General features: G+C 43.2%; 2 protein-coding genes across 3 annotated transcripts in view; one reads left to right on the forward strand and one right to left on the reverse strand.

Moving 5' to 3' along the window:
* Positions 1-24,517, reverse strand: part of LOC124213268 (uncharacterized) — a 108,036-nt gene that overhangs the window by 73,091 nt on the left and 10,428 nt on the right. For both annotated transcript variants that reach the window (XM_046614407.2, XM_046614406.2), the window contains exon 2: positions 8,838-9,906. In XM_046614407.2, the coding sequence (XP_046470363.1) occupies positions 8,838-9,090 (253 nt within the window). In that variant the 5' untranslated portion in view covers positions 9,091-9,906. The remainder of the gene's footprint in view (positions 1-8,837; positions 9,907-24,517) is intronic.
* LOC138190482 (uncharacterized) lies at positions 1,565-3,516 on the forward strand. The gene is made up of 5 exons (XM_069133753.1): positions 1,565-1,963; positions 2,033-2,512; positions 2,594-2,800; positions 3,110-3,259; positions 3,397-3,516. Exons 1-5 carry the CDS (start codon positions 1,565-1,567, stop codon positions 3,514-3,516), a joined length of 1,356 nt encoding a protein of 451 aa, XP_068989854.1.

Raw genomic sequence — 24,517 nt, forward strand, 5'->3', positions numbered from 1 at the left:
AGCAAAGGCATGAGCTGCCGCGACAATGCCGAAGACACGCAGCAGTGCACCGAGCTGGACGTCAACATGACGTCATCGGACGTGTTGATAAAATACCGAAGAACAGAGGTGAGTATAAAAAAAAAAACAGTGGCGACGATATTCTCAAACGGATTATTCTAGATGACGGAATGATTGACGAATTAATATCGTGCTCACAGAACGTGAACGGGGACGAGAAATCGTACAAAAAAAAATTCAAGGGACCGAGGAGGTCGAGCGGAAAATCACCGTGCTTTAAAAACATCAAAATGGTAATATCGCGGTCTGGATACTCCGGGGTAGGGTCAACGAGCGGTTGCTGCGACATCAAAGACGAAGATACGGAGCTCTGGGACATGATGTCGATGCTCGATTTGGAGCTGCCATGCCCATCGGTCAAGCTGCTGACCAGCTCATCTCCGAAAAGCAGCAGCAGCACCACCACCGGCAGCAGCAGTTCCGAGTCACTGAAATCAGGGCGTTCACATTGCTGCAAAGACTTGAACGCCGGCAAAGACCTGCGAGAGAGAAATGACGAAGACCTTTCGACACCCTGTCGAAAAACCCCCAAGGTCGTCTGCCTCGGGGACGGAACAGTCTTCGACGAGAATGTGCTCGAACTCCTCGAGGACTTGTCCGTCAAGATCTGTCCCATCGACGTCGGCTGTCGCGGTGGAACCTGTTCGACGGCACCGAAGCACGATGACCATTCTCAAGACTCGGCACCCTGCGGCACCTGCTCGACGATCACCAGGCCGATAAAAAAGTATGATCCTGACGACGCAGAGGCACCGTCGAAGAAAGAAGAACCTGCAAGAGAGAAAAAGAACGGCGACGATGAACAAGAAAGTTTTGGTAAATCGGAATCTGCTCTTGAGGAAAACGTGGAAGAGGAGATGAATCCTGTTCCGAAAAATTTAGTGATGAACTACAACCTCAAGGTGGAGCTAGGCAAGTCGGGTTGGTTGAGTGTAAATGTGCATTTGGATGATTTTCATCTTCGTCGGTGTCTCTTTTGACCAGCTAACGGCAGGTCCTCGTCCGGCCGAGAGTCGTTCATCCACGAGGCCAAGAAGGAGCTGTGGGAAGCTGAGAAACTGTACAACAGTGGAAAGTTCGTAACGCGTGGAATTATCGACAGTGATTCGAAGGACGAAGAGTCTGCGGAGTTCGACAAGTTTGGGGCGGAAGTTGCATCCTCGCTTAAGAACATGGGAAAACATCGGGCGTTGAAGTTGAAACAAACCATCGCCGAGACGATGCGCATGGATGAAAAGCGAAGAAACTTTTTCTGATGTATAGCCTGTTCGGGTAACGAGATATTCATACGTACTGTCTGAACTTGTCGCAAGTCGATGATCGCGATTCCGAGGTGAACGAAGAGCGCCGAGTTCCGACAGTAGTTAGACAGAAATATCGTATTCAATACTGGCTTGGTTATAGGTTACAAATGAAAAGGCTAAAATGTAAATTTCGAACGATGAACAAGTTTACCGATAGGCGGTTGCTCGGGACGTTTAAAATCTCCTTATCGTAGGATGAGATGAGCTGGTGTAATGGTAGAAAATTGTTGAACCAGCCGGTGCATGTCTGCGAGAGAGATGAATGGTCGGAGAGTAAAATCTGCCGGCTAGTTTGCCTGTACAAAAGATTTCCCTGTCTTTGGAAAAAGGACAATCCGTCGTACATGGATAATTCCATGCGTCACTCGGCATACAGCAGCATTCATCAAGGTATGGATACGGCCCATGTGACCTTTACGGAGGTTATGATAAAGATACGGGAAATCAGACGCCTCTACGTGAACGAGCTTGTCAATATTCTGAAGGCGCACAAATTGGGCCGAAAATACGAACCTCCCCAAAAGTGGTTTCTCACCATGCACAAATTTCTCTACGAGCATCTGGACTTTGACGAAACTGCCGAGTTGAAGACGATCGCTGTAAATGTATTATACACGGTACATTCGTTCTTCCTAAAAATTTCATATCGGTATTCATTTCATTTCTAGGGTCCCGAGGAGTCGGATGATTCCTGCTATCGCGAAGACGACGAAGACGACGATTCGGATTACGCGGACTCCGATACGCCACCGCAAAGTGATTACACCGCCGACTCGAGTCGTGAATCTTCGCGGTACGAGGGCTGCGGAGGAAGAGGTCAAATTACTCCCAGCGATTTGTCATCGCAGGCCGGTTCATCGATGACAAATCACCGGCACCCGCACTCGAGTCCGAAGTATTTTCGATCGTTGAATTTAAACTCGTGCAAACCGAAGTCAAGGTATTGTTTAGACAGATCTGCCCACTGTCAGAATCACCAAGAACCGGCTGTTCCCAATTCCGGCTGTAATACTTGTCAGCAAAAGGCGCAGAAGTCCAGAAAATCACCATCGATAACAGTTATTTGCAACAAAAACGCCGATCGTCAACAATCAAGGGCTGAAACGGACCTCGACGAACGATGCAAGCGATCTCCGTCCGTCGATAAGGTTTTTTTTTTATTTCTTGTAACCGAACGAAAATAATCTCGAAAAAACGTAGTTCCAGCTTTGGTATTTTTTTTTTTTAAGGAACCAAGTGTAAAATCAGATCCCAAAATCGTTAACGGAATCGAAAGCAGCGTATCGTTAAACGCGTGGATGGACAAGACGCAGGATGAATTTGACGTGTTTGCGAAGAGCGTTGCCTGTCAGCTGAGAAAAATGGACATAGAGTCGGCGGTTATCGCCCAAAATCAAATTCAAAACGTTCTCACTGACCAGCGGCTTCACAGAGCTGTACGTTATAGGCAGTCAATTTCGTTCGTTATTCATTCGTAAAATTTCTTTTACATACAATGCATTTATCTCAAGTTTTCTCGAAGGGGATCTTTTCACGCCATCGCCCTTTACTTCAGCACGCAATTTTTTTCCCTCGATCTCGCGTAACGATAAAGGATGACAGAGTGCGAAAACTATCTTTGGCTTCTTTTTTTTCTTTTAAGTTTTCTTTTTTCTTCTGTTTTTTGCGACCACTTATCTCAGAATTGAATAATCAAGAGCGCTTACTGACACACGGAATACTCCGAATTTTTTGTCATTCAACAGCAATCCATCAAACCGGACGAATCGGAAATGAAGGATCTTACGTCAAACAAAAAATTATCCACATTCCAGCAATCTGTTACTCCAGTGAAATCTAAGTTATTCAGACCGGCAGGATTGTCGTCCAAACGCCGTCTGGGCTCGTCGAAACCAGTAAGTTAAATAATAAAAAAAAAAAAACCTTGGGCGATTTAATAACGACTGATCCTTAAGTGAATTCTAATGGTTAAAAACGGAAACACCTTACGGAGAATCAATGTATTCCAAACGGTGATCTTCCACGTGTTTAGAATGTCCGGAAAACCGAAATCCTCATCATCGGAAAACCACGGATGCGGGGGTCAAGCATAATCGGGAAACAAGCGCTTCTGCCAAATTCTGCGTTGCAGCGTAAAACAAAAAATGTATAATTCAATCTGTAGTCTTGTGCGATAAAAGTTGAAAAATTTTCTCAAACATTTGTATCGCCGTATGAACAATTCGCAATAAATAAAAATGCCTAACACCGATCTCGCTGATACTTCCGATAAATGCTAGTCAGTATTATTCCTTTCGTTTCTCTTGTTACAACAGAAATATCTCTGAGTAAGAAGATGAAACAAACTTCAAAGTCTGAACTCTGGACATATTTCTAAAGAGTTAACTGAGTCCGCTACAGTAACTTTCCTCTTCAAGTAACACCATTTTCTTCCAGTTGACAAGTAACTGCGACAAAAATTACGACAACATTTGAAATAAGCATCGTCATCCTGGGGAGTTTGTTGAGTTTCACTCTACAATTGCTTTGTTGCTCTTCCGAATTGACGCTGTGAATTTGTCAGGTGATTTATCAAAGGAATTGAAACAGAGCATACTGCAGTTCAACGAGGAATTACATTTTTACATTAACATTTTCCGAATCCAATTATATACGCCAATTTTTTTTGAAGAAAAAAAAACCTTCCAGACTGTCTTCACAGCTTCGTCACGAATTCGAATAAAAACAGCCACTCCACTTTTATCTTGACATGTATAGAAAGAAGAAGATGATCGATCTCATGGTAAATAAATTGTTTCTAAAATATACATTTGAACCTGACAAACGGAACAGATTCGTGTAAATATAAGGATGATCCTTATTCGGTACGGTTCGACGGGAATTCATACCTGAGGATCTACGTATATACTATATTGTGAAAGCCAAGTGTGGTCGGAGAAATAATTGATAACGATCAACCAATCTACAAATCGTTTAATCCGTGAAGGTTTAATCGTCGGGATGTTAAAGATTGGTCATGGACCCGAAGGAATTTGCTCGTCCCTTAAGCGAAAGCTCGCCTCTGTATCCCTGACTATTATTACAACGAGAGCTTGAACAACACAGCCTCAAACTTCGGGGAGGGAATATTAGTAAAGCCCGTTCCTGAGATTCTGAGGACTCTCAAGTCAGCCTTTAGCTCTGAGGGGTCGAACCGCTGCTGCCCTTGCTAAAGGGATTGTTGCGGAATTTAGAGTGAAGCGACAAAGCACAGCAATATATCCACTGTTGCCTAGCGCGCCCTCCCAGCTGCTATTTCGAGAATGCGTTAGATTGCCGTACAAACGATCTACCGATGTACAAGTGCCGGTGTAACTCTACGCGAATTCACAACACTCGGCAAATTTGCACAACTCGCAAAAGTAAGTACCCTGTTAATTGTCACCCGATATATCCGACGCTCGAGTAGTTTCAGGCGTATCTGCGACAAATTACTCGCGAGGTCTGATATTTCGATAGAATTTGCTCATTCGTCGTACGAAGCGGCCAAAAACTTGAAAAATTCGGGACGAATTGCGACCAGTTTTTAAAATTCCTAACCATGTTTTATAGTTCGAAACTCGCTAGTTGAGTGCATGATCAAACACGAATCGATCTGATTGTAAATATCATATAAAAGATAATAATGGAGTTCGCTTTATGGATATAGAGAGCTCTTCGTTAGAGTCAAAGTCCTCGGCTATGTGGGGTAAAGAGAAGTTATTTGTCAGGGGAAAATCCTCGCGGTATTTTTTTTTCTTCTCTCTTTTTCGACTGCGGTACGAATATTACTGATATATTCATGCGCGTAACCACGTCGACCACCGAGGATCGCAGAGGCTGACCGAAATAAAAGGTTGGATTTTTCCATGGTTATGGGGAGATTTCAGAACCCTTAGCACGGTCAGTCCGGAGTTCAGGTGGAGCAAATACCGCATGCATAGATACTCGCTTCCTATTCGTGTTGGATAGAAAAAAAAGAAGAAAGAAAGTTCAACATACATAGGTATGGATCCGTGACTCTCTCGGAACAATCTTTATCGCAACGTCGTTCTGCGCGCTGTCTATTCAGGTTCGCGGTCATAAATATTGGATAACGTTCAATCCTCCTTTTATTTCAGTCCGCAGGATCTTCCCTAGGCATGGCGCTCTCTCTCTCTCTCTCTCTTTCTTTACTGTTATATTCTCTCGCCCTTAGAAATACAAGCGCAGAAGACACGCAGAACCTGCGTCCTGATCTACGTTCAACGGACGTCGTATAAGATACTGTCGGACAATATTCCCGACTGCGGCCTAGATGCGAATATTCGAGAGGGTTGTAAACCGACCTTACCAAAATTAATATTCAATTTTTCTGCGAAATTCAGCTCTGTTAAAGTATCGGAATTACCATTGAATAACATTTCTCCATTTACAGGGTTACTTTCATTTTTTTCGTCTGCAAGAATTAATAAGAGATAAAAAAAAAGAATATGGCCACGAACATCTTAATACGCACGTAAAAAACCTTTCGGAGAGCTTTTTGTTGCTTCCTGTTCTTCTTCATCTCTAACAAACTAGGTTACTCAATGAAATCAAGCCCCAATTCAGAAACATTCTCCAGAATTTATTTCTGATAATTCCGCTTAACCGCGCCAGTAAAGTATGAATTCGGAAGTGATTTTAAAACAAGTTCAACTCTTTTAACGATATTGACGTGAAAATTATCACGGCGACCGAAGAATAGAGACGGGTGACTGACTGTTCTGAAGATTGCTTTGAGCTTTGATGCGAAAATTTGTCCCAAAAATCTACGATCAGTCCTTTCTCAGCCGTCAATAACTTCGTAGAGCCAGAGTTTCGGCCGACCGGGTCTAGCAGCGAGAGACATTCGACTCGACCCTGGCCGCAGTAGTAGAGCCAGTGCTATCGACCGGCCTGGGGGACCGGCGGCGTTAGTATGCCAGTGGAGTAGGACTGCGAGTGGTCAGACAAGGACGGTCTGGAGAAGAGTTAGGCCGACGCGAGAGTGCGAGGGAGTAAAAACGGCATAAATTTGACACGGTCAATGGTCTCGAGGAGCAATGAATCCCATCGGAAACAAAGAAATCCGTTATATATTCAGAGGCCGATAAAGCCGGACGGAATGTAAGAAGAGGAAAAGAGAAAGAAACGCGCCCAGGAGGGACCACTTAATTCCTCCCCCTGAGATACGTAACGTGTACCTACACCGATATCAGCGAGGAGATTTTCTTACCTTTACTTCGTATTTAGGTACGTGAAATACTATGTCGCGCGAGTTTTTTTCAACGCTTACGACAAAAAAAAAAAAAGAAAAATCAAGATTCGAGGAAAAAAGACCCGCACTGGCAATCACGTGTGAAAAACAAATGTACGAACCGTTAGATGTATACTTTCTTCTAGATCTTTGTTATTTCCGCGCCGTAAAATGTGGCACTTTCTTTCTATTTTGACAGTTGACTTTGGAATATCAAACGGAATAGGAATGTTGCAGGTAAAGAAATCTGATTACTTTTTGAATCGTTGATTTATTCTTGATTCCTTCGATTGGAACGAATGTAGCTTTATATGTTCGGAGGATAACTTTTGAGTAGCGTAAAACGTGACCCTTGTATCGCGTCCCAGTCTCGAAGGAAGATAAAAATAAACGAATAGCTATAAATAGAATTTGAAGAGAGAGAGCAAGCTGTTTGCTTTCAGATCGACCGGGGACACAAGTGGAAGTTTCGGTCACTGGCTGCGCGTGGATAAATCGGTTAAGCTTTTCTCTTTGAAGTTCTCTGGCCGTGATCGAGGAGTAGAAAATGAGAGATAGCGATGGACAAACGTGCAGAATAGAACGCGCGGGCAAAGATTGGTCGAGCGAAAATCCGGGAGGGAGAGATGTTAAAAGACTCCCCTTGTTGGTTTCGGGGGTTTGAATCGGAGACGCGGGACTAATAGCGTGTTAGCGTTTCACGCAGGCTCAAATTGGGAACTTGAGCTCTGAAAATATACCCCTGCGTTATGAATCAAACCGCAGGTATATAGAATTTGGCGTTCCGCCGCCAATCGCATTTTAGTCCACTCTGAAAATTTCACATCAAACGCTTCGCGGTGCGTCACGCGTCGATACGAAGCGGTGTGCTTTAGGTTCGAAAAAGAAGGAATACGCTTCAATTTATCCGAGCAACGTAGGCACGGTTTGACTTTTGATTTTGTTTTCGTTTTTAGCTGACGTCGATCCAGAGCTTTCGAATTGCTAGAGTCAAAAATAAAACCGAATTCGGGAGGGATCGACGGCTAAGATTTAATCATGATATTCGCAGGATTCACTCGGGAGAGAGAAAGAGAGTGGTTCGAAAGCTTCAGACATTTCGTAGGCGCCGGTCGAGTCTGCCTTTTATAAAGCTCGTCGCAAATATCGACTAACGAAGGCAATGAGTGGCTGATTGAAAGCACGAACCCGCCTCGGCAACAATACAGTCAAATTGTTTGCTTTTCTCTTTTCTCCCAAATTGCTGGCTGGAAAAGAAATTACAGGCGTGTGTGTGGGATATTTTTTTTTTTCTCTCTCGTCTGACGAGGAGAGAGAGAGAGAAAATGTTAGTCGAACCAAGATCGATACGGGCCGATTTTTTAATCAGTCACATCGTACGTGCAACTCGTTGCGAGTTGAATCGAGACGACTGCAGCTTTGCAGCGAGGTTCTTTATTCTCTTCGGCCGATTATACGAGCTCTGTGAGAAAATTGATCTCTACAGGGAATATTATAGAAAAATAAACCCAGTCGGCACTTTCTGTTCACCGGTTCCCGTATTAGCTACGAGCTCTTTATGTACCCAACCGACATTGCTCTTCTATTAGCTTTAACGGGTTTTCTATCTTACGTATACCTACCGACAGAAAAGTGGCTAATAACCATGGGGTATAAACTTTTTTTTACCTCTATTCAATCATCGACGATGTTCAGGCTGCTTTTGTACGATTTTGCTGAAAAAGCAACGTCTCCAATCTTTCTACTTAAATAAAATATATAGGTACTTTCCCTTCTCAAGGTTACTAAACTTTTCGAGGATACGACAATCAGAGAAGTACACAAAATTTCAATGGCAATTCAACGATATTTTTTCGACCCAAGAACGATCGATTACGCTGTCCTGGATAGTTTTTGAGTCCTGAGACTATTTCAACTTAATTTATCGACACAATTTACGCAAAATTAGGCAGTTCCAATTAAAATTATTTATCGGATTTCGTCTTGACTAAGCACGATGATTAAGCTTTTCCGAACATAGAATCAGTCTTCGAATCGTCTCCACTTGATCCAGAGACTCGATTTACGCGAAGCAAAACGTTTCATTAAAAATGATTTTTGTACAACAGACAGAAACGAAAATCGAACCACTGTTTTCATCAAATTCGCTTTCGTTCAACTTACTATTTCGTATCTTATATTGCGCTTGTCTCACTTACTGTAGTCGAGCTCATCGTGTTCAGCAACGTATCCGTACCCAGTTGCATTGTCGACGTGTAAGTCGGGTCTGGTAGTCGGTGAAGCCGGCGTCGTGCTCGACACTGTTTCCAGGTCCCCGGTCATACTCGAGTCACTAGCCGGTGGCGAGAGGGAGGAGGACAAGGGGGACACCGAGGACGAAAAGACCATGCTTTCCGTCGGCATGACGACCTCCGTCGACGTTAGATTGCTCAGAAGATGTCGCAGCATCATGTTTCAGAGGACGGATATCAGCTTGTGGTTCTTGTTGTTGTTGTTGCTGGTGTTGTTGGTGGTTGTAGTTAGTCAGTTAGCGTCGAACAGAAGCTCGGGTGAGAGACATGAGCATCAAATTACGCAGTTTCTCCTCTCGCGAACTACCGCGGTAAATTTTGTTTTTATTCTTCTTTTTTTTACTTTAATCACACATTCACAAAAATCCGATGCTTTTCGTATCCTCGATTTTGTTCCAAGTCACGACTATCCACTTTCACATCACGCTTTCATAACGCACGTTCACTGATTTGTTTAACACTTTGCACAAAACTTCCGAGGCGAAATGAGCGCGGACCGATCATGCCGTGCCTATTTTTATTCTTTCCGTCGGAGATCGGTTGATCAATTCACACCAGTCATTATTTATTTGAAGAATAAACGCCGATTTATGCTTATCAGCAACGATCCGGTCCGTCGATCGCGACGCGACGCGTCGAACTGACGATCGGCTCGAGCTCGGGAATCGTCAACAATAATTCGCTCATGTCACGTGACCTTCGAATCCCAAATTTTGAGTAATCGATACCAGTGTTTACTTCACCCGATTGAAGGACGCCTACGGTAAATAAATACGATCGCTACACGACTGCCTGTCTCATATACACGTAACTTTGGCTACGCGAAAACACAGCCAACCAATCACTATTCTTAAACAGTAGAATAATTTGATCACAGCGAATCAACGCTAACAGCGAATGATCGTTTATTTAATGATAATAAAGTTTCGTATTTTCACTACTCTGTATCTCTTCCTCTTGATCAACTGCCGTTTTTCTGAAACAGAGAAAAAGAAAAAGATATTTAGATATAACGTAAATGAGAGATTATCTTGATTAATAAATATATATTCAAGCGTAGATCCCATCGAAACTTGTAACAAGAGTTTGAAAATCAGGCTCGTAGCATCTCGAATGCAATGGGGTAAAATTTTCCCGTAAGGGAAACGCTCCGATCTCGGTTGTGTGATAAGGCGGCGGTAAATGGAGTTTTGATTTCAATCAGTTACGTGCAAAATCCGGTTAATCATTTCGCACCGACTAGGTGTGTGTGTGTGTAATCTAACCACCCATTCACTCGCGAGATTCGGTGCAAGAGCAGGTCTCGTAAGTTTTCGCACTCTCTTTACGCGAGTGTTTATTTTTCGTTTGTCTCGTTATTCGCTTACGCTTTCCGCTAATATATGGCCTGGTGATTTTATTTATGTTGCATTAACGGTCGGTGCGTGCTTTCTTGAAGTTCGCAGATAATATGTCTAATATGCCTAGCTGGTTATATGTATTTCGCTCCAGCTCGTTTTCAGAAAGCCCGGTCAATGAAATGGAGAAAAACGATCGTAGTTACTGTATGAACGGAAGAAAATTTTCAGTTCCAGAGGAAACACTTCGCCGTATTACAGTCTAGGTAAAAAAAAAAAACCTCAACTCCGGACTTAAGAATAAATGTTGCAATCATATCGAAATACACGTTGGTAATTGATGCTGCGAAAAATCAAACCGAAGCTGTAATATGAAGTAATCAGATACATCAGCAAACATTGATTGCAGATTTTTTAATTCTTTTCACCCCTCATTAGAATACAAAATGAGAAGAAAAAAAAAAACAGAAAATAAAAAACAGGCAAATAAAAAAGGAATGTTCGAATAATGCCAAAATCCATAACGAATTCAATTACCAGAACGGAAGAAAGAAACTAAAAAAACAAGAATTCGCAACTGCGAAAACCGGAAACTTGTCGGTAGGTAGTTCTGCAGGTTGATTACTGATATAATCCACTCTACCAAATCTCGACAATATCTGTCACTGCGCTCCCGCTAATGGACTGAGTTTAACTGTCCCCGAAACCATCAGATAGGACATATTCGATAATTAAACTTTGCCACTGTAGTTAGCGGTTGTAATTCCGAGTGAAATCCCCCGGCGTGTATAATAATGCTGTAGCCTTAGAATTCTGCGCCAGCAAAATTCATCGAAACAGTTGTGCCAACGAAACGAGACTGCGATATTCACTGATACCGTGCATTCGTAAATGTGTGGTTAGAAAATTTTCTGATACGACGAAAACTTACGTCAATCGCTGTTATATCGTCGGCTGCATCGATCAGTGCTACAGCGATAATCCTCCAGCTGTGCGAATTTGTCAAAATGGCCAATTTTCATCTTTACAATATCATATTTACATGGATGGGGCTTCTCCATAGAAGCGGAAAAAATGTCGAGCTACGATCTTTCGCCGTGGCGCAGAACGGACCTGAGAGCTTCTCCGGACATATATTTGCCAAACAAATGCGTATAAACTACGCGGCTTTTCCAGGCTGCACGTGTCACTCGTGAGACGTGATTCGTCACTGTCTCTCGGCAGCCGCAATTTCGGTAGAATCCGTGGATTCGGCATCCGCAAAAAGCCCCACGCATTTCCATTACAAGCTAAATGAATACCTCCGCTACGTCGGAGTATATACTTGTAAGTGTCCCGGGTTAGCTCCTGGATTGGTTTATTCATGTAGCGGAATACAAGTACGATGGTGAAATCTAATAGACTTTTCATGGAAGGGAAATTACCAGGATTCGGTAAGTGTTCGGTCAGGAGGGCTTGAAGGTGATTCTTAGTCGTAATATCCGACAATGAGTACGTGAATAATGCGATGCTACTGAAAGTTTTGTGGATGGGAGTGGAATTGACGTTCGTTGAAAATTATAAAATCTCCAGAAACTGTCGAGCATACCCTTCGAAAAATGTCCAATCATTCTCGAGATCGATGAGAAAATTATTATTTCATACAACAAGTGCTGTGATCGTATATTTTCAGTTCCTTCGACAGTGTCGATCAGTCGGCAGCGCCTTGATTATTACACAAACCGAATTGTTAAAAAAAAGTTTTTTGAATGACCTCTTTGATTTTGGAAAAATTTTTCCATCGATTTTGAAAAATGCCATACTTAATTATTTCACACGCTGCAGGTACCGGCGCGTATAATATTACGAGAGAAAACGATTGCGACGAGTCCCGAGATTCGCGAGCAGACAAGCCTGTATCGCTAGCGTTTGCATCTCCTTCTAAAAGAACTTATCTATTCGACTCTTAGGACAGACAGAGTGAGAGAGTGAGAATGAGAGAGAGAGAGAGAGAGGGTAAGTGGTGAAGAGCGCTTGAGCGTGAAGCAATTTTACTTTAACGACTTACGGTGCATCTTATCGCCGAGATGCCTGCACTATCCCTCAACGCGTCTCCTGCAAGCGCGTCCTGTTGGAATTTTTTATTTTCAATTTAACCCCGTGTAAAATTTACCTTCTTCTCGCCTTAAACTTTTGATTGATCATCGACCCTCCGGCCGGCAACTCCGGGGACGCATGATCGCTGTGTAAAAAACACATCCGTTATAGCGCTAGTGTAATTATCTCTCTTGTATCCATGGCGTCCCCTCTTTCCTGCAAGTGCGCGTTTGTTCCGATAACGTGGAGAAAAATCTGCCGTCGGTAACTCGACTTATTGTCTCTGGCTTTCACGTTACTCAGTCGAATAAACAATCGTATAAACGTTCCACGCGTCCCGCGCACCTGTCACACCGAATTATACGCAACGGAATTGTTGCGGGAAGTTGGCTAGGTAATAGGTACCCGTTTCTCAGGAGTGTGTAGTAAAATCTCGACGATTATTTAAGGGGAGCAATATGAGGGGAGGGAGGGATTCAGGGAAATTAGATTTCGCTTCCGGTTCGGAGAGCGTTGAATATAATCGAATTGATTATCGCGGTATCGTCAAAGCCACTCGGCCAGCTCTGTAAAATTGAGAAGAAAAACTCACGGCGATATTGTAGCAGCCAGACGGCGTTTGTTTATATATTTTTCAATATCGACTTGGTTGGGCTGATCATTACTGGATTTTGAATAATGCGGCCACCTAAATACGCTGTTTATTTTAATTAAACTGTTGTCCGTATAAGTTGCATTTTTCGAGTCATTGTTTACTGCGTTATAAACTTTTTTGTAAGAACAAACGTTTGTGAGATTAAAAAAGAGCGGCTGTGCTATCCTTTGAAGAATTTATTATATTAAAAAATACCCCAAGCTCGTTCATGTGTTGAGTGTTTTTTTTTTCGTGGCTCTGATAGAATTGCATAGATATTTCTTTACCACGTAAGAAATCATTTTCGCTCGTTTCCGATTATTTGAAAATCGCACATTCGCTGTAGACCCACCGAATTCCTCCGTGAAAACCTAGAAATATTCCACCCTCTAGAGCTGAATGGTTTTCCCGTCTCGTTTGAAGCGACCATATTATTATTCAGATTGCAGAATGTGTCATTTCCAGAGAAGCGGCACCTCCGTTTTCCTGAGATTCCTCTTTGACGAGTCGTTTTGCAATTAGAATAATTATTTCTCACCTTCCATTAGAGTCACATGCCACAGGCAGAGATTGCGAAAATTAGTCAACAGCTGGGGGAGCGAGGTTAATTCACCCAAACCCTAATTCTCTCCACAGCGCAACATACACGCGAGCTGTTGGAACTGTCCCTAATTTTCTGGAATTAGACAGGCATTGCGTAAGTACCAGTCCACTCTTACCTCGTATCGTCATGCAGGGCGTGTCGACCTTTCACCCCTTGACAAGTCGTTACCCCGATACAGATACGCAGATTCCAATGAACGAGATCTTATCGGCGAGTGGAATTTCAGGTGTCTCTGTTGGACTAAGTCGAATTTTCAGCATATAATCACCCTGGAAACAGGTCCAGGGACGTTGCCTCAACGATTCGCGAAAAATATCCTCTCTCCGGCGCGGTGAAGAGCTCGACTGAGAATTGCCGGCATTTGCAAAAGCTTTTATTCATGTCCGCCCAGTGTGGCTGGAAATTAGGCATAGGAATACCGAGATCTCGTCGGAAGTAAGCGTGGAAGAAACTAGGCGGCTTATTGTTATTCTCAACTAGCCGTCTGTGACCACAACCAAAACGTCGCGGGAAGTCGGAACAAAAGATGTCGCTTTACGGCCAGCCCTACGTCCGTACCCTCTTGTATCCGCAAGCTTGCCTTTCAGACCGTGGAAGAGCATTGTTTTCTCCCCCTTTGAACCCCTGCCGCCATCGGGGTAACTTTTCAACTCGGTAAACTCGAGGTTTGCTCCTCAAGACTCTAGAGCTATCGATCACTCCATTCGACATCCTGTAGCTACCTTCCTTCTACTCTCCTTCGCCCAAGGTGACTTCCCAGATCTATCCATATACGGGGCTTTTTGTCTTTAGCAATTTTTCATCCCCCCCCCCACTTTTCACGTGATATTTTATTTTTCCGTTTTAGTTCATTTCTCAAGAATCGAGCGAGGTGCAGTGACTCTTAGAAAATGGAGAGCTTCTTTTTTCAATTCTTGATTTATTCACGTCGAAAAATTTCGCCCCGTGTACAATAATCGGGTCTGATTACTGCGTAGAGTTCGTCACTTTTCGAGTTTGATGACTGATTTTTTTCCTAATGCCACATGTCTGAAACACACGGTGCGTACAACAGCTATCGGGAGAAAATAATCTTCTTGTCAAAGTACAGGGAGTTGGTGAAATATGCAGTAGGTGTATCAGAGGAGCAGGAATGAGTAAAAGCTTGAGAATGCGGAGGCGGAATATGGATGGTGAATAACTACCTTTCGGTCGGTCGACTCGGGTCTTGAGATAAATTACGTCGGAGGTTAAGGCTGAGGTTTTAGTTTCTTTTCTTTTCTGTTTTTTTGTAGGACCGGGAAGAGGGGGAAGCGAGGCGAAAAAGGCTCGTAGAGAAAAAGGCAGTGGAAAAGCTCAATATTGTATCCGAAAAATGAGGCCTCATTTTCGACCGACTTAATTTGGGTGTGGGACCAAATTGACGAGAGGAACGGAAAAGTAAGTTGTGAAAGAAGAGAAAGAAATGAGTAGAAAAATGCAAACGAAACGATGATAGAGCTCAGCGTTCGCAGTTGCAAATGAAAAAATATGACAGGGTTATTTTTATAACCTTACACAAGAAGGTTGAACGTATTATTCCTCCTCTTCTTTGCTCGTCAAACTCCGCGCAAAACTTTGAACAACCGACAAAGCGTCGGCCTGCAGAAGCTCCGTGAAGATGACATCTCAGTTTCATTAAGGGCTGGATTCGTTAATTCCTCCAATGACTGTAAAAACCTCTTGATTAATGCAGCAGGTGCGACCCGGCCGAATGCTTTTTGCGTAGGTACGTGCTTACCTCCGGATTTTGGGGAATAATTAAAAGCCTAGATTATGCAAATCGGGAGTTTCGGGGTGCACGCCCAATTTTATCCCGGCAGGGTTTAACCCGCGTCGAGTAGCGATAAGGCCCCGAGCATTTCGTTTGCATTTCGTACATTCATCTGCAGTCTGCAGAATGCATCATGTACAGGCAATCGTCGTTCCTCCTGCATTGCCTCATACCGGTACATGCTAACATACGTGCACAGGTATGATAGTCGTTGAAATTTCAGAAGGTGAACTGACACGTGCGACACAGAAATTCATTCGCGCTGCCGCGTGATAAAACGTGCCGTGGGATTATCATACAGCATTTTCTTTTTTCTTTACTTCTTCCCATGTGATTGCTTTCTTTTTTCTTTTTGCTTCTTGCTCACTGGGCAAAAACCTCTCCGCTCGTTTTTTCTCGCCTTTTCTTCCGCCATTCCTTTCGGTACCTGACGGGCCTTTATGTTACGTCACTCACGTACCTTGACGGTGACACAGCCTATCCGTGAATTATACATCAGGCAGAGTTAATAGGAACAACGCGACGCGCTCTGGTGTTTAACGTTGAATCGAGGAATTGAGCTGAATTTTTTACCTACAGTGATCTTGAATTGTTTTTTTGTTTTTTTTTTTGTCTTTTGTAGCAGTGTTCGGAAAACGCGGAAACCTGCGACGTCTGATCGGATTTAGTGTAAAGTGAAAAATGAAACTAGAATTGAAAATTCTTCTTTAACGAATAATTTCCGGAGTACGCGCTTAATTCTCCTTTGTCAAAAGGGATATAATTTTCGAGCCCATGGGAGCAGCCATTCAATTGATGAGCCACTTCAGCGCGGACTAACGATAAACAGCGTTAAGACGAAGAAAGCGTCTGACAATGCGGCTAATTTATCAAATTAATCCCGTCGAACGTGCGAGGGAACTAATTACTAATTATGCCAATTCTGCTCGCTCCTGTCTTCCTTCATTCCCGGCATTATTATCGGGCACCGTTCCTGCCGAGTATACATATTATACCCGTCAATTATTTGGACTATGATTTTAACACCCTCCGTGCTCGTCTACCAAACCACGTGTAGTTCACCCGTCCCAACTCTGCGAACGCAGCTCGGTGCGCAACTGAAAATCGAATTGCGAAGCCCTCGTTTCAAGTATATTTTATAAATTGAAAATAAAGAAAGTCGAAGTTAGGGAAAAATTATTCACCGAACGTATTTTTGTCCGAAGTAATTTTCCGGGCAGGCTGCTGGATACGCGCGTGAGACTACATAAGGATTCGTCGGAGAATGTGAATGTATGTCTGTGAAGGTGAAAAAGAGCCGCGACTTCTCGGCTCTATGAGTCCCTGTTACCGCAAGAGCCACCGGGCCGAGACAAGGATCAATATTTTCGCGACAATCGTTCTGCGATAAGCTCTGATTTGGTCGAACAGCTATATAAAGCTCATCCATATATATCCAAGCCCTCTGTGCCAATATCTATTTCAGTTTCAGGCCTCGAGCAAGCTCCCTCTGTTTACACCCATACCTACACCTGTACCTCCTGCACCTGTGCAATAATCAAATAGCAAAACTCCTCTCACGGAAGAACTTTATGACCGATTTCTCACGCTCGCAGAAAACGTTTTCGAGTGAAGTACAATCCGCATGTGGAGGAAATATTCGCGAAAGAATTACTCGTTCATCTGTTGTTTTTAGCCGGCGATTTTTTCCTCAGACTCACTGAGCCTTTGAAGCTTTTCGGAAGGAAGAATCGTGAGTGTATCTCACGATATCTGTAATCCAGTTACAGTTCCCCGTTGGAAGCCAAGTGGCTCGTTCAACTTGTTAGTTTGAGTTTCGGCTCATATTGAACTTTGAAATTTACTTGGGGTTAATTCACCCCGTAAACTCACGAGGATATAACAGGAATCGTTTCAACCGAATAACGTAGTAACGATCATTTCCCACCTACCGCCTCGGCTGTGTGATAAATTTTTCCTGACTTCAATTTTCAAGCGGTTTTCATCCGCCCGTATCTACTTCCGTGAAAATCCATTGCATGTATTTTTAACCGAAAATTAGCACACCAAAATCCCTAAGTTGTTCCGCCGGATTTTACCCTCAAAAACTGGTAAACAAAATGAAAAAAAGACCGCGCGGCCGTGCTTCTCGAAAAACGCGATCCTGGCGCCTCGGGGCTTTCCTAATTATAGGGAGGGACGATATTCAGCTGAATCCCAAAGCGCGTTTTTACCATCGACGGACTCGTTTCACCGGATCGAGCTTAGTGCAGGACCTCAGGTCCACTTTGGTCCATCCCAATTTCCCGAAGAGGAAGAGGCCGTCCAAGTCAGATTATCTCCTCAAGGTGCGCCACGGCACGGACCCTTACTCGTTGGCGTAACAGTATGTAATATCCTGACGGAGGAAGATATAGAGAAGAAGGAAAGGGAAGAGCTGTGACAGCGAAGCTGAGAAGAATCTTCGGCATCTGCAAGTTCTTTCCGCGCGTCAACCGCGGTTAGGAATGTGACACGTGCGAAAAGCGTAATGTGAGAATGTATTTGCGCGAAGAGGCGTACTTTATGCGGCTCGCCGTAAGACGAGCCGAAGGGTGACACCGGTGCTCGATATGATGCGTTCGTAATATATTTCAACGCCACATATTCTTCGAGAGTTAAGGATATCGGTGAAGAACCCGCAGCAGAACGGACGGTTACAAACGTGCCTCGTACTTATCCTGGAAAGATGACTGTTTTGACCGTTCATTTCTACGGCTGTCGATTATCGAGCAGGGAAATGACGCGTCTTGCGACCTGCGAATGGCCTCTTATCTGTGAAATCGGTTTTAAACGGCGCGGTTCAAACGGCCGCCATACTCGGTGTCAACGACAATTGCAAAGTGATTTTTTAACACTCCAATAACTTGAAGCCGTGGGGCGAAATGAGTACTTCGAGTTTTATTGTGTCTCCTTGTTTAAGGCTTGAAAACTTACCGAGAAAAAGTTTAGGAATTGGGTGTATAGGCTGAAATTGAGTTGTAACGGATGAAAGAATCTTTCACGAATTTATTGAAACCATATTATTACTTTTCAGCTTTTGATTAGATACGCTTTACTGAATTTTATATCGTATCAAATTTGATCAATCATCTGTAATCGCTTTCCAGTTGATTAATGTCGACGTGCTCGTGCAGTTTATAAACAGAAATATTGAAGATTCATTCTGCGTGGAATGGTTCGAACAAGTTAATTCACTGATTCTTGATCAGACTTTTAAAGTTGACCAAACAAGTTGCTGAAATTCGAGATTGAAATTACGAACGACGACGAATTTAACATTCACTATAAATACCGAATGAACGGACATTTCCTAAAAACGAACGTTAAAAGTGGAGTCACGCACTCGATGACTAGAAATTCTAAATTTTCAAAGAGAAAAACAAACGTTTCAACGAGCTGAAAAATACCTTAGACAGAAAACTTGTCCATCAAGTTAAACTGCGGTACTTCCGTTGAAGTTATTGCGAAAAAAGTCCCGTGCGACGAGACGTAAAAAGGTTTCGTACACCGAAGCTGCTGCGTATCACTAGGCAAGAAGGAGAACGAGATATAACAATAAGTGTGTGTACGGAACGTGGGTCGATTACGGGCAGCGGTATATCGTTTACTTTCAATTCAACCATATGATCGTTTCGCTCTATACCCGCCTACGCTTCGGACGTATATCCACCTTCACCAATAGCCTCGAATAAAATTCATTTTACGAACCACGTATGTAAGAATGAAAATGAAAAGGAGTAGCGGACGCCGGTATGACTCAGGGAAAGGCAAGGGGTAGCAAAATATTAGTCTAAGAAATTGGAAAAAGTGTGGAAGGTGATTTTAAAGACTGAATGTGTTCTTCGCAGCCGATTGCATATCAAGAAAGTGTTTCTGTAATTCGATCGTCGATGTTGAATTGTTATCATTATTCCATATTTAGAGACATTCCGGGCTGTATCTCTGCGGGCAATGCTTCGAATCGCTTGAAATTTGGACAGGAGGTTGATTTTGACGTGAGAAGTACGCGCATCGAAGCTGGTTCAAACAAATTCACTAGCGAAGATGTTTCAGTCTCGAGCGCTTCCTAACCTCACCTTGACGCACGAACATCAGAAAGGCGGGGCAAAATAATCGAAGGACGCTTCCGGCGGAAGTCTTCGGGCAGTTTAGCTAGTTTTCGACAAATACGGAGAGACACCGGGTACCAGCCGACATCGGATGAACAATATCCGGTGAAAATGTTTGCAATAAGTCTGGAAAAACAAGTTCTCATAGCCGGTGGGGTCGCGTGGCGTCGATAAGCCGGATATTGAGGTTCGCGAGAGGAGCTGGTAGGTATTCCAGGTCACGCCTAATTGCATCACGACCGAGCGGAAGTAGTCCTGGGCAAGTAGTAAAACCGCCTGCCCGGGCGCATTGATCGGCCATAAGCGATATCCATTGGATAAAATAATGCCGGAAGAGTAACAGTTTCTGAATAGAGCGGGCACTAATTGTAGAGCTTCTTCGCCCGGAGCGAACCGGCGGAAAACGTGAGCTTGCAATGAAATTTTCACTATTATTTCGCAGGAATAATTTTCATCGAGCGTTGCCGTGCGGCTTCCGCCGATATTCGTCCTTCTTATTTCGCAGGATTCTCGCAGGCTGTTAATGCGCGTGGAATTTTGCCTCGTCTCATTTTCGCGTATTTCTCTTCAACGTCCTACCACCCCTTGTATGTCTTCCAAGTATATTATGTATTCCAAGGGGAAAAAAAAGGCAGTAGCAACTTCTCTCCCACCCGCGAGATCAAAGAGTTTCGCTTTAGTTTAGATTCTATTCGAAAGCGAGGCACGAGCTTATAAAACGGCCGAGATACCATCGCGAACAAGAGCGTATTTCGTTCCGTTGAGGCCAAAGATTGCAGGATAATGCATAAAATCGATACGATTCGCGACTGCCGTTTCGATCACCGGATTCACGAGTTCTTTATTACCCAGCATCCCATTAAAATGTGCAAAAAACGTTACTGGAGACAGAAATAGAATCCTACAAATATCCATGAGAGAATTTTATCCCGAGGCTGTTGAATAGCACGGACATTGAATTACACAATTTAATCATTTTAATTCCGCTTCGAGGAAGAAAATTATCGAGCTTCCAATAACGGAGAATAAGTATATTAAAATTTTATTGAAATGTTTTCTTTATCGTCGCAATTTGTTTTTAATTGACAACGTCGTGCGGCGGATTAACGAAGGGTGAGATAGAGGAAATTTTTACGCGATTATAGAAAGGGTTGAGATATAATCTGGATATATACGGCGATATTTTTAGGTTAAACGATAATTTTACTCCGCAGCTAAATTTTCCAGCTCTAGTCAACCTGAATATCAAGTCGTCCTGTTTTAGTTATTACGTATCTAAATTTACACTTACACATACCGTGTACGAAATATCGCTCTCCCCGATGTTTCACGCTTATTATAATTCAGTGTTAATTACCGCTTTCCAGCGTACATCAATCAGACAGCTGTTAATTTTAGCCAACGCATGAAAATTCAGGCCACGAATGATTATACTCGTTTATACAAACATAACTTAATAATGTACGGGTAAAACGATAGAGATTTCTGGACTACGAATTCTGCCGAATCGCGGCTACCGAATGCATATTTTAAAACATGCTTAATTATGATCCTCGAGTTAGTTCAATGCGGAAAATACGCCCCCTAATGTAACGGCCGAGGCACCAGCCAAAAGACATCCGGCCTCGGTGCTGGGGTTAAGTTTTAATCACGTCCCCTGAGGGGCGCTTCCGCGTACGCTGCACCCTTGAGATATTAATTCCACTCCGGAATGACGAGGGGCCGGGATCAGAGACGGGAGCGAAGAAGACGTTGCTGGAAGATCCGGCGCTATGCGCTTGGAGGAGTAAAAAAATAAGAAAACGAAAAATAGACGCGTTTTAGCCGTATCCTTAACGCGGTATTCGTGTGATTTCGATACGCACGAATGACGTTTGCTCCAAGTGTTTGGGATCGCGGCTTGCAAACGAGGACCTAATTTCCATTAATACGTGTAGTTAATTAATTTCCTCCTCGCGTACAGCCGTAATTGGTCCGTAAATACGACGCAGACTGACCGTTCCAATTCTCCGAACCACGGAATCTGTACGTTCAGGCGATTCTGCTAGCTTATTAACCAGCAGCTTGACAGGGGTTAATGTTTTACTTGAAAACACCTTGCCGAAATGAAAGGGAATGACGAATCGATGAGACAAGAAATGCGATTAAAAAGTCAATCTGATCATCAAGTGTTCCCATGCAGAACGTTTGAAATCGAAGGAAGCGTTTAACGGGCCAAATGGTATGAAAATTTTTCAGAACAGTGCGTAACTGAGGGTCCTCGAGATCCTGCAGGCTTTCAACGCGAAGAGCTTTTGTTTCAGCCGTAGGTAGGTAGGTAGGTACGTATAATGAAGTCGCAGAGACGGGTGGCCCAATATTGTCTGAGGACATTCTGAGGTGAAATTAAAAAATTCTGCATCAAAATTCATTCGGGATCAGATGTTTTTTTATCACCCACGAAAATATAATACCGACTGCTTTTTTTGTTCTACCGGGTAACAACTGTTACCTGAAGTTAAAAATCCTACTTCAAAGAACGAGTGAATTAAAAATTTTCGGCATGCTAAAAGTCAACAGTAGCTCAGTGATACGATATTAAAAACTCTGCCTACTGAAGGCCAGAGCTGTATTTTATCACCCCCTCAGCACTCGTGCTATTTTTTGCTCCCGCGTTTTATCTAGCGACTGTTAGGAAGCGCCTAGAAAGTGAAACGTTAATTAAATTCTAGAATACAAAAAAAAAAAGAACAAAATCGACGTTTCCTTTGAGAATCCGACGCTGCAGGGCCTGAAAATAATTTCGCATATCACGTAAATTCGCAAACCCTATTGCCGAAAGACGTATGTGATAATAGGATCTTTTTTATGGGTTAAAGATTAGACCAAGATAGAATAGAGAAGTTATTTTTGTGACCCTTTATTGTCAGCTGGAGAAAAAGGATTTATATACGTAGAAAGAAAAGAAGAGTAAGACAAAATGAAAGTGAAAGTGAAAGGAGATAAAAATATGGTTTGATTAAACCCCTCGCATTTCCACGGAGCGTTACAGGGTGAAACGCGATTGGTAGATATTATTTGCAAAGACGGTGACAAGTTTTTTTTTCTCCACCCCTCAACCTGTTTTATTTCACCTTTTATTTAGGGTACACAAAAGGGGGCGAGACTGCAACAGCTTATGAAAGTTTTAATACGAAACAGGCAGCAAGTCACGTTTTAATGTATTGCAGTAACTTCAAAGTTTAAAACGATTCCATAACTTTCCAACATATTATTACAACATTATGGCTTCCGGTTTAGGCGGTACGCACGACTCACCGACAAATAATTGTACATTCGTTCAGCCAAACGGATGTATCACTTTGATGGGCGGCGGAAAAACAATGCATACATTTCATCGCCGTGAGTAAATTTTTAAAAAACTTTTTTCACGCCATCCGCCAACGAATATTTTTCTTTTTTTTTTTTTTTTTATTCCTTTTACAGCAACAGCGGAGCACCGAAGCACAGACGAATTTCGTACGAAGTGCAAGTATAATTGGAACCAGTCGTCTGTGCATCTACGGCTCCTGTGCACCGTACCAAACGCCTCCCGAATCCCTTCGGCGGTTTCTGTTTGTCATAATTAACTACGTTTCGCTGAGCAATATGTCGGACTGCTACGCTCTCGGCTAATGTTGGCTACAACGGCCACCACCATTCCGCGTTCACTTTGCCATCTATCTTGCCGCACTTGACTTGACGTCAGAGATGTTACGCACCTGCAGTTTCTGTGCCACAACGCAAAGAGGATTGCAATATGCATAATTATTATATTACGGATTCATGCGAAGCCCACGAATATTCCGTTGGTATAAATGAGAAGATAGGATCGCAAAATGTATTTCGTTTTCACCGTTGAATCTCATCTTCCCTTTTCCGGCAATAATTTCACGCCAAATATGACGTTTGTTTGATATCGGAACTCGTAATCCGGTATAAATGTGTTTAAGCTTTTATCGCAATGGCGGAGCGAAGTGTAAGCTCGAAATGAAATTAGTCGAGACCGTGAATCGAGGAATGATTAAATGCCCGGTGTAAAGGCTAATGATATCCGAGGGTTCGTGGAACAAAGGAAGTAATATAATTAAGCAAAATTATCATTTGTAACGAAAGCTCGTGATTCGTACGATTTTACGTGCCTACGTATATAACGGCGTTTTTCTCTTTCATCCCTTAATTCGACCGTTCCTGGGTGTATTAAAATCCCTGCAGAGTTTAACGAATATCGACTTAAATCACCGTCGGATAAAACTTGGAATAATACGAGACTTAGCCCCGCGTTACGAACGGAAACGAGACAAAAATTGAAAATAAAAGTGAACGGATTTAACGGAGTTTAAATTATAACCAACCCCGTTCTCACTGCACTTGAGCAATTCAGCCCGCCAGCAAAATCGCACGAAGCTTTGGCCCGAATTACTGTTGCAGAATTGCATCAAGCCGTTTGTCTGTCTCTGCGCGGTGCTGAGGACGTAATCCCTTAATCCACGGAAAAAGAGTAATATATATCAAAATGCTGCCTTGTCGCGTTGTTTTCCAGAATTAAATTACCCAAACTCGTCGCGCGATTCGTCAATCCTCGCGTGTATTTTCGCTTGAAGCGCCATCGCGGGATTTGGATTCGCGACACGATGATTCGTGTCACAGCTCGTCGCTTCCGCAAACACAAATCGACGGCTAACGATGCCTGATCAACGACAATATATCTGTAACGGCCCTTCGGTATTCCTCATTGCGCGGTTGAAACGGTAGTTCAAATCCCACAGGTACCGGTACAAAATCCCTCTTACCCAGCTGCGGATGTCGATACACGTGAAACACGGGTGAGTAACGATTCGTGAAAAAGGTTAAAAGGGTAAAAGGGCAAACCGGGGAAAATGATACTCGCTGATGGCATTTTTAGTCGGGAAAAATGCGTTTTTTCCCCCTCGCGCCGGTCTTATCCGGATGCGAAAAACAGTGCGGTAGCGTTTCGGCCGTGACGGGGTTGAGA

Source organism: Neodiprion pinetum, chromosome 2 (genome assembly GCF_021155775.2).
Source record: "Neodiprion pinetum isolate iyNeoPine1 chromosome 2, iyNeoPine1.2, whole genome shotgun sequence".
Lineage (NCBI taxonomy): Eukaryota > Metazoa > Arthropoda > Insecta > Hymenoptera > Diprionidae > Neodiprion > Neodiprion pinetum.

Bases quoted from the DNA above. Each gene is read 5' to 3' on its own strand.
- LOC138190482 (XM_069133753.1), top strand. From the start codon at position 1,565: ATGAGCTGGTGTAATGGTAGAAAATTGTTGAACCAGCCGGTGCATGTC. The intron at 2,513-2,593 runs GTTTTTTTTTTA...TTTTTTTTTAAG, and splicing joins GATCTCCGTCCGTCGATAAG to GAACCAAGTGTAAAATCAGA. The intron at 2,801-3,109 runs GTACGTTATAGG...GTCATTCAACAG, and splicing joins ACCAGCGGCTTCACAGAGCT to CAATCCATCAAACCGGACGA.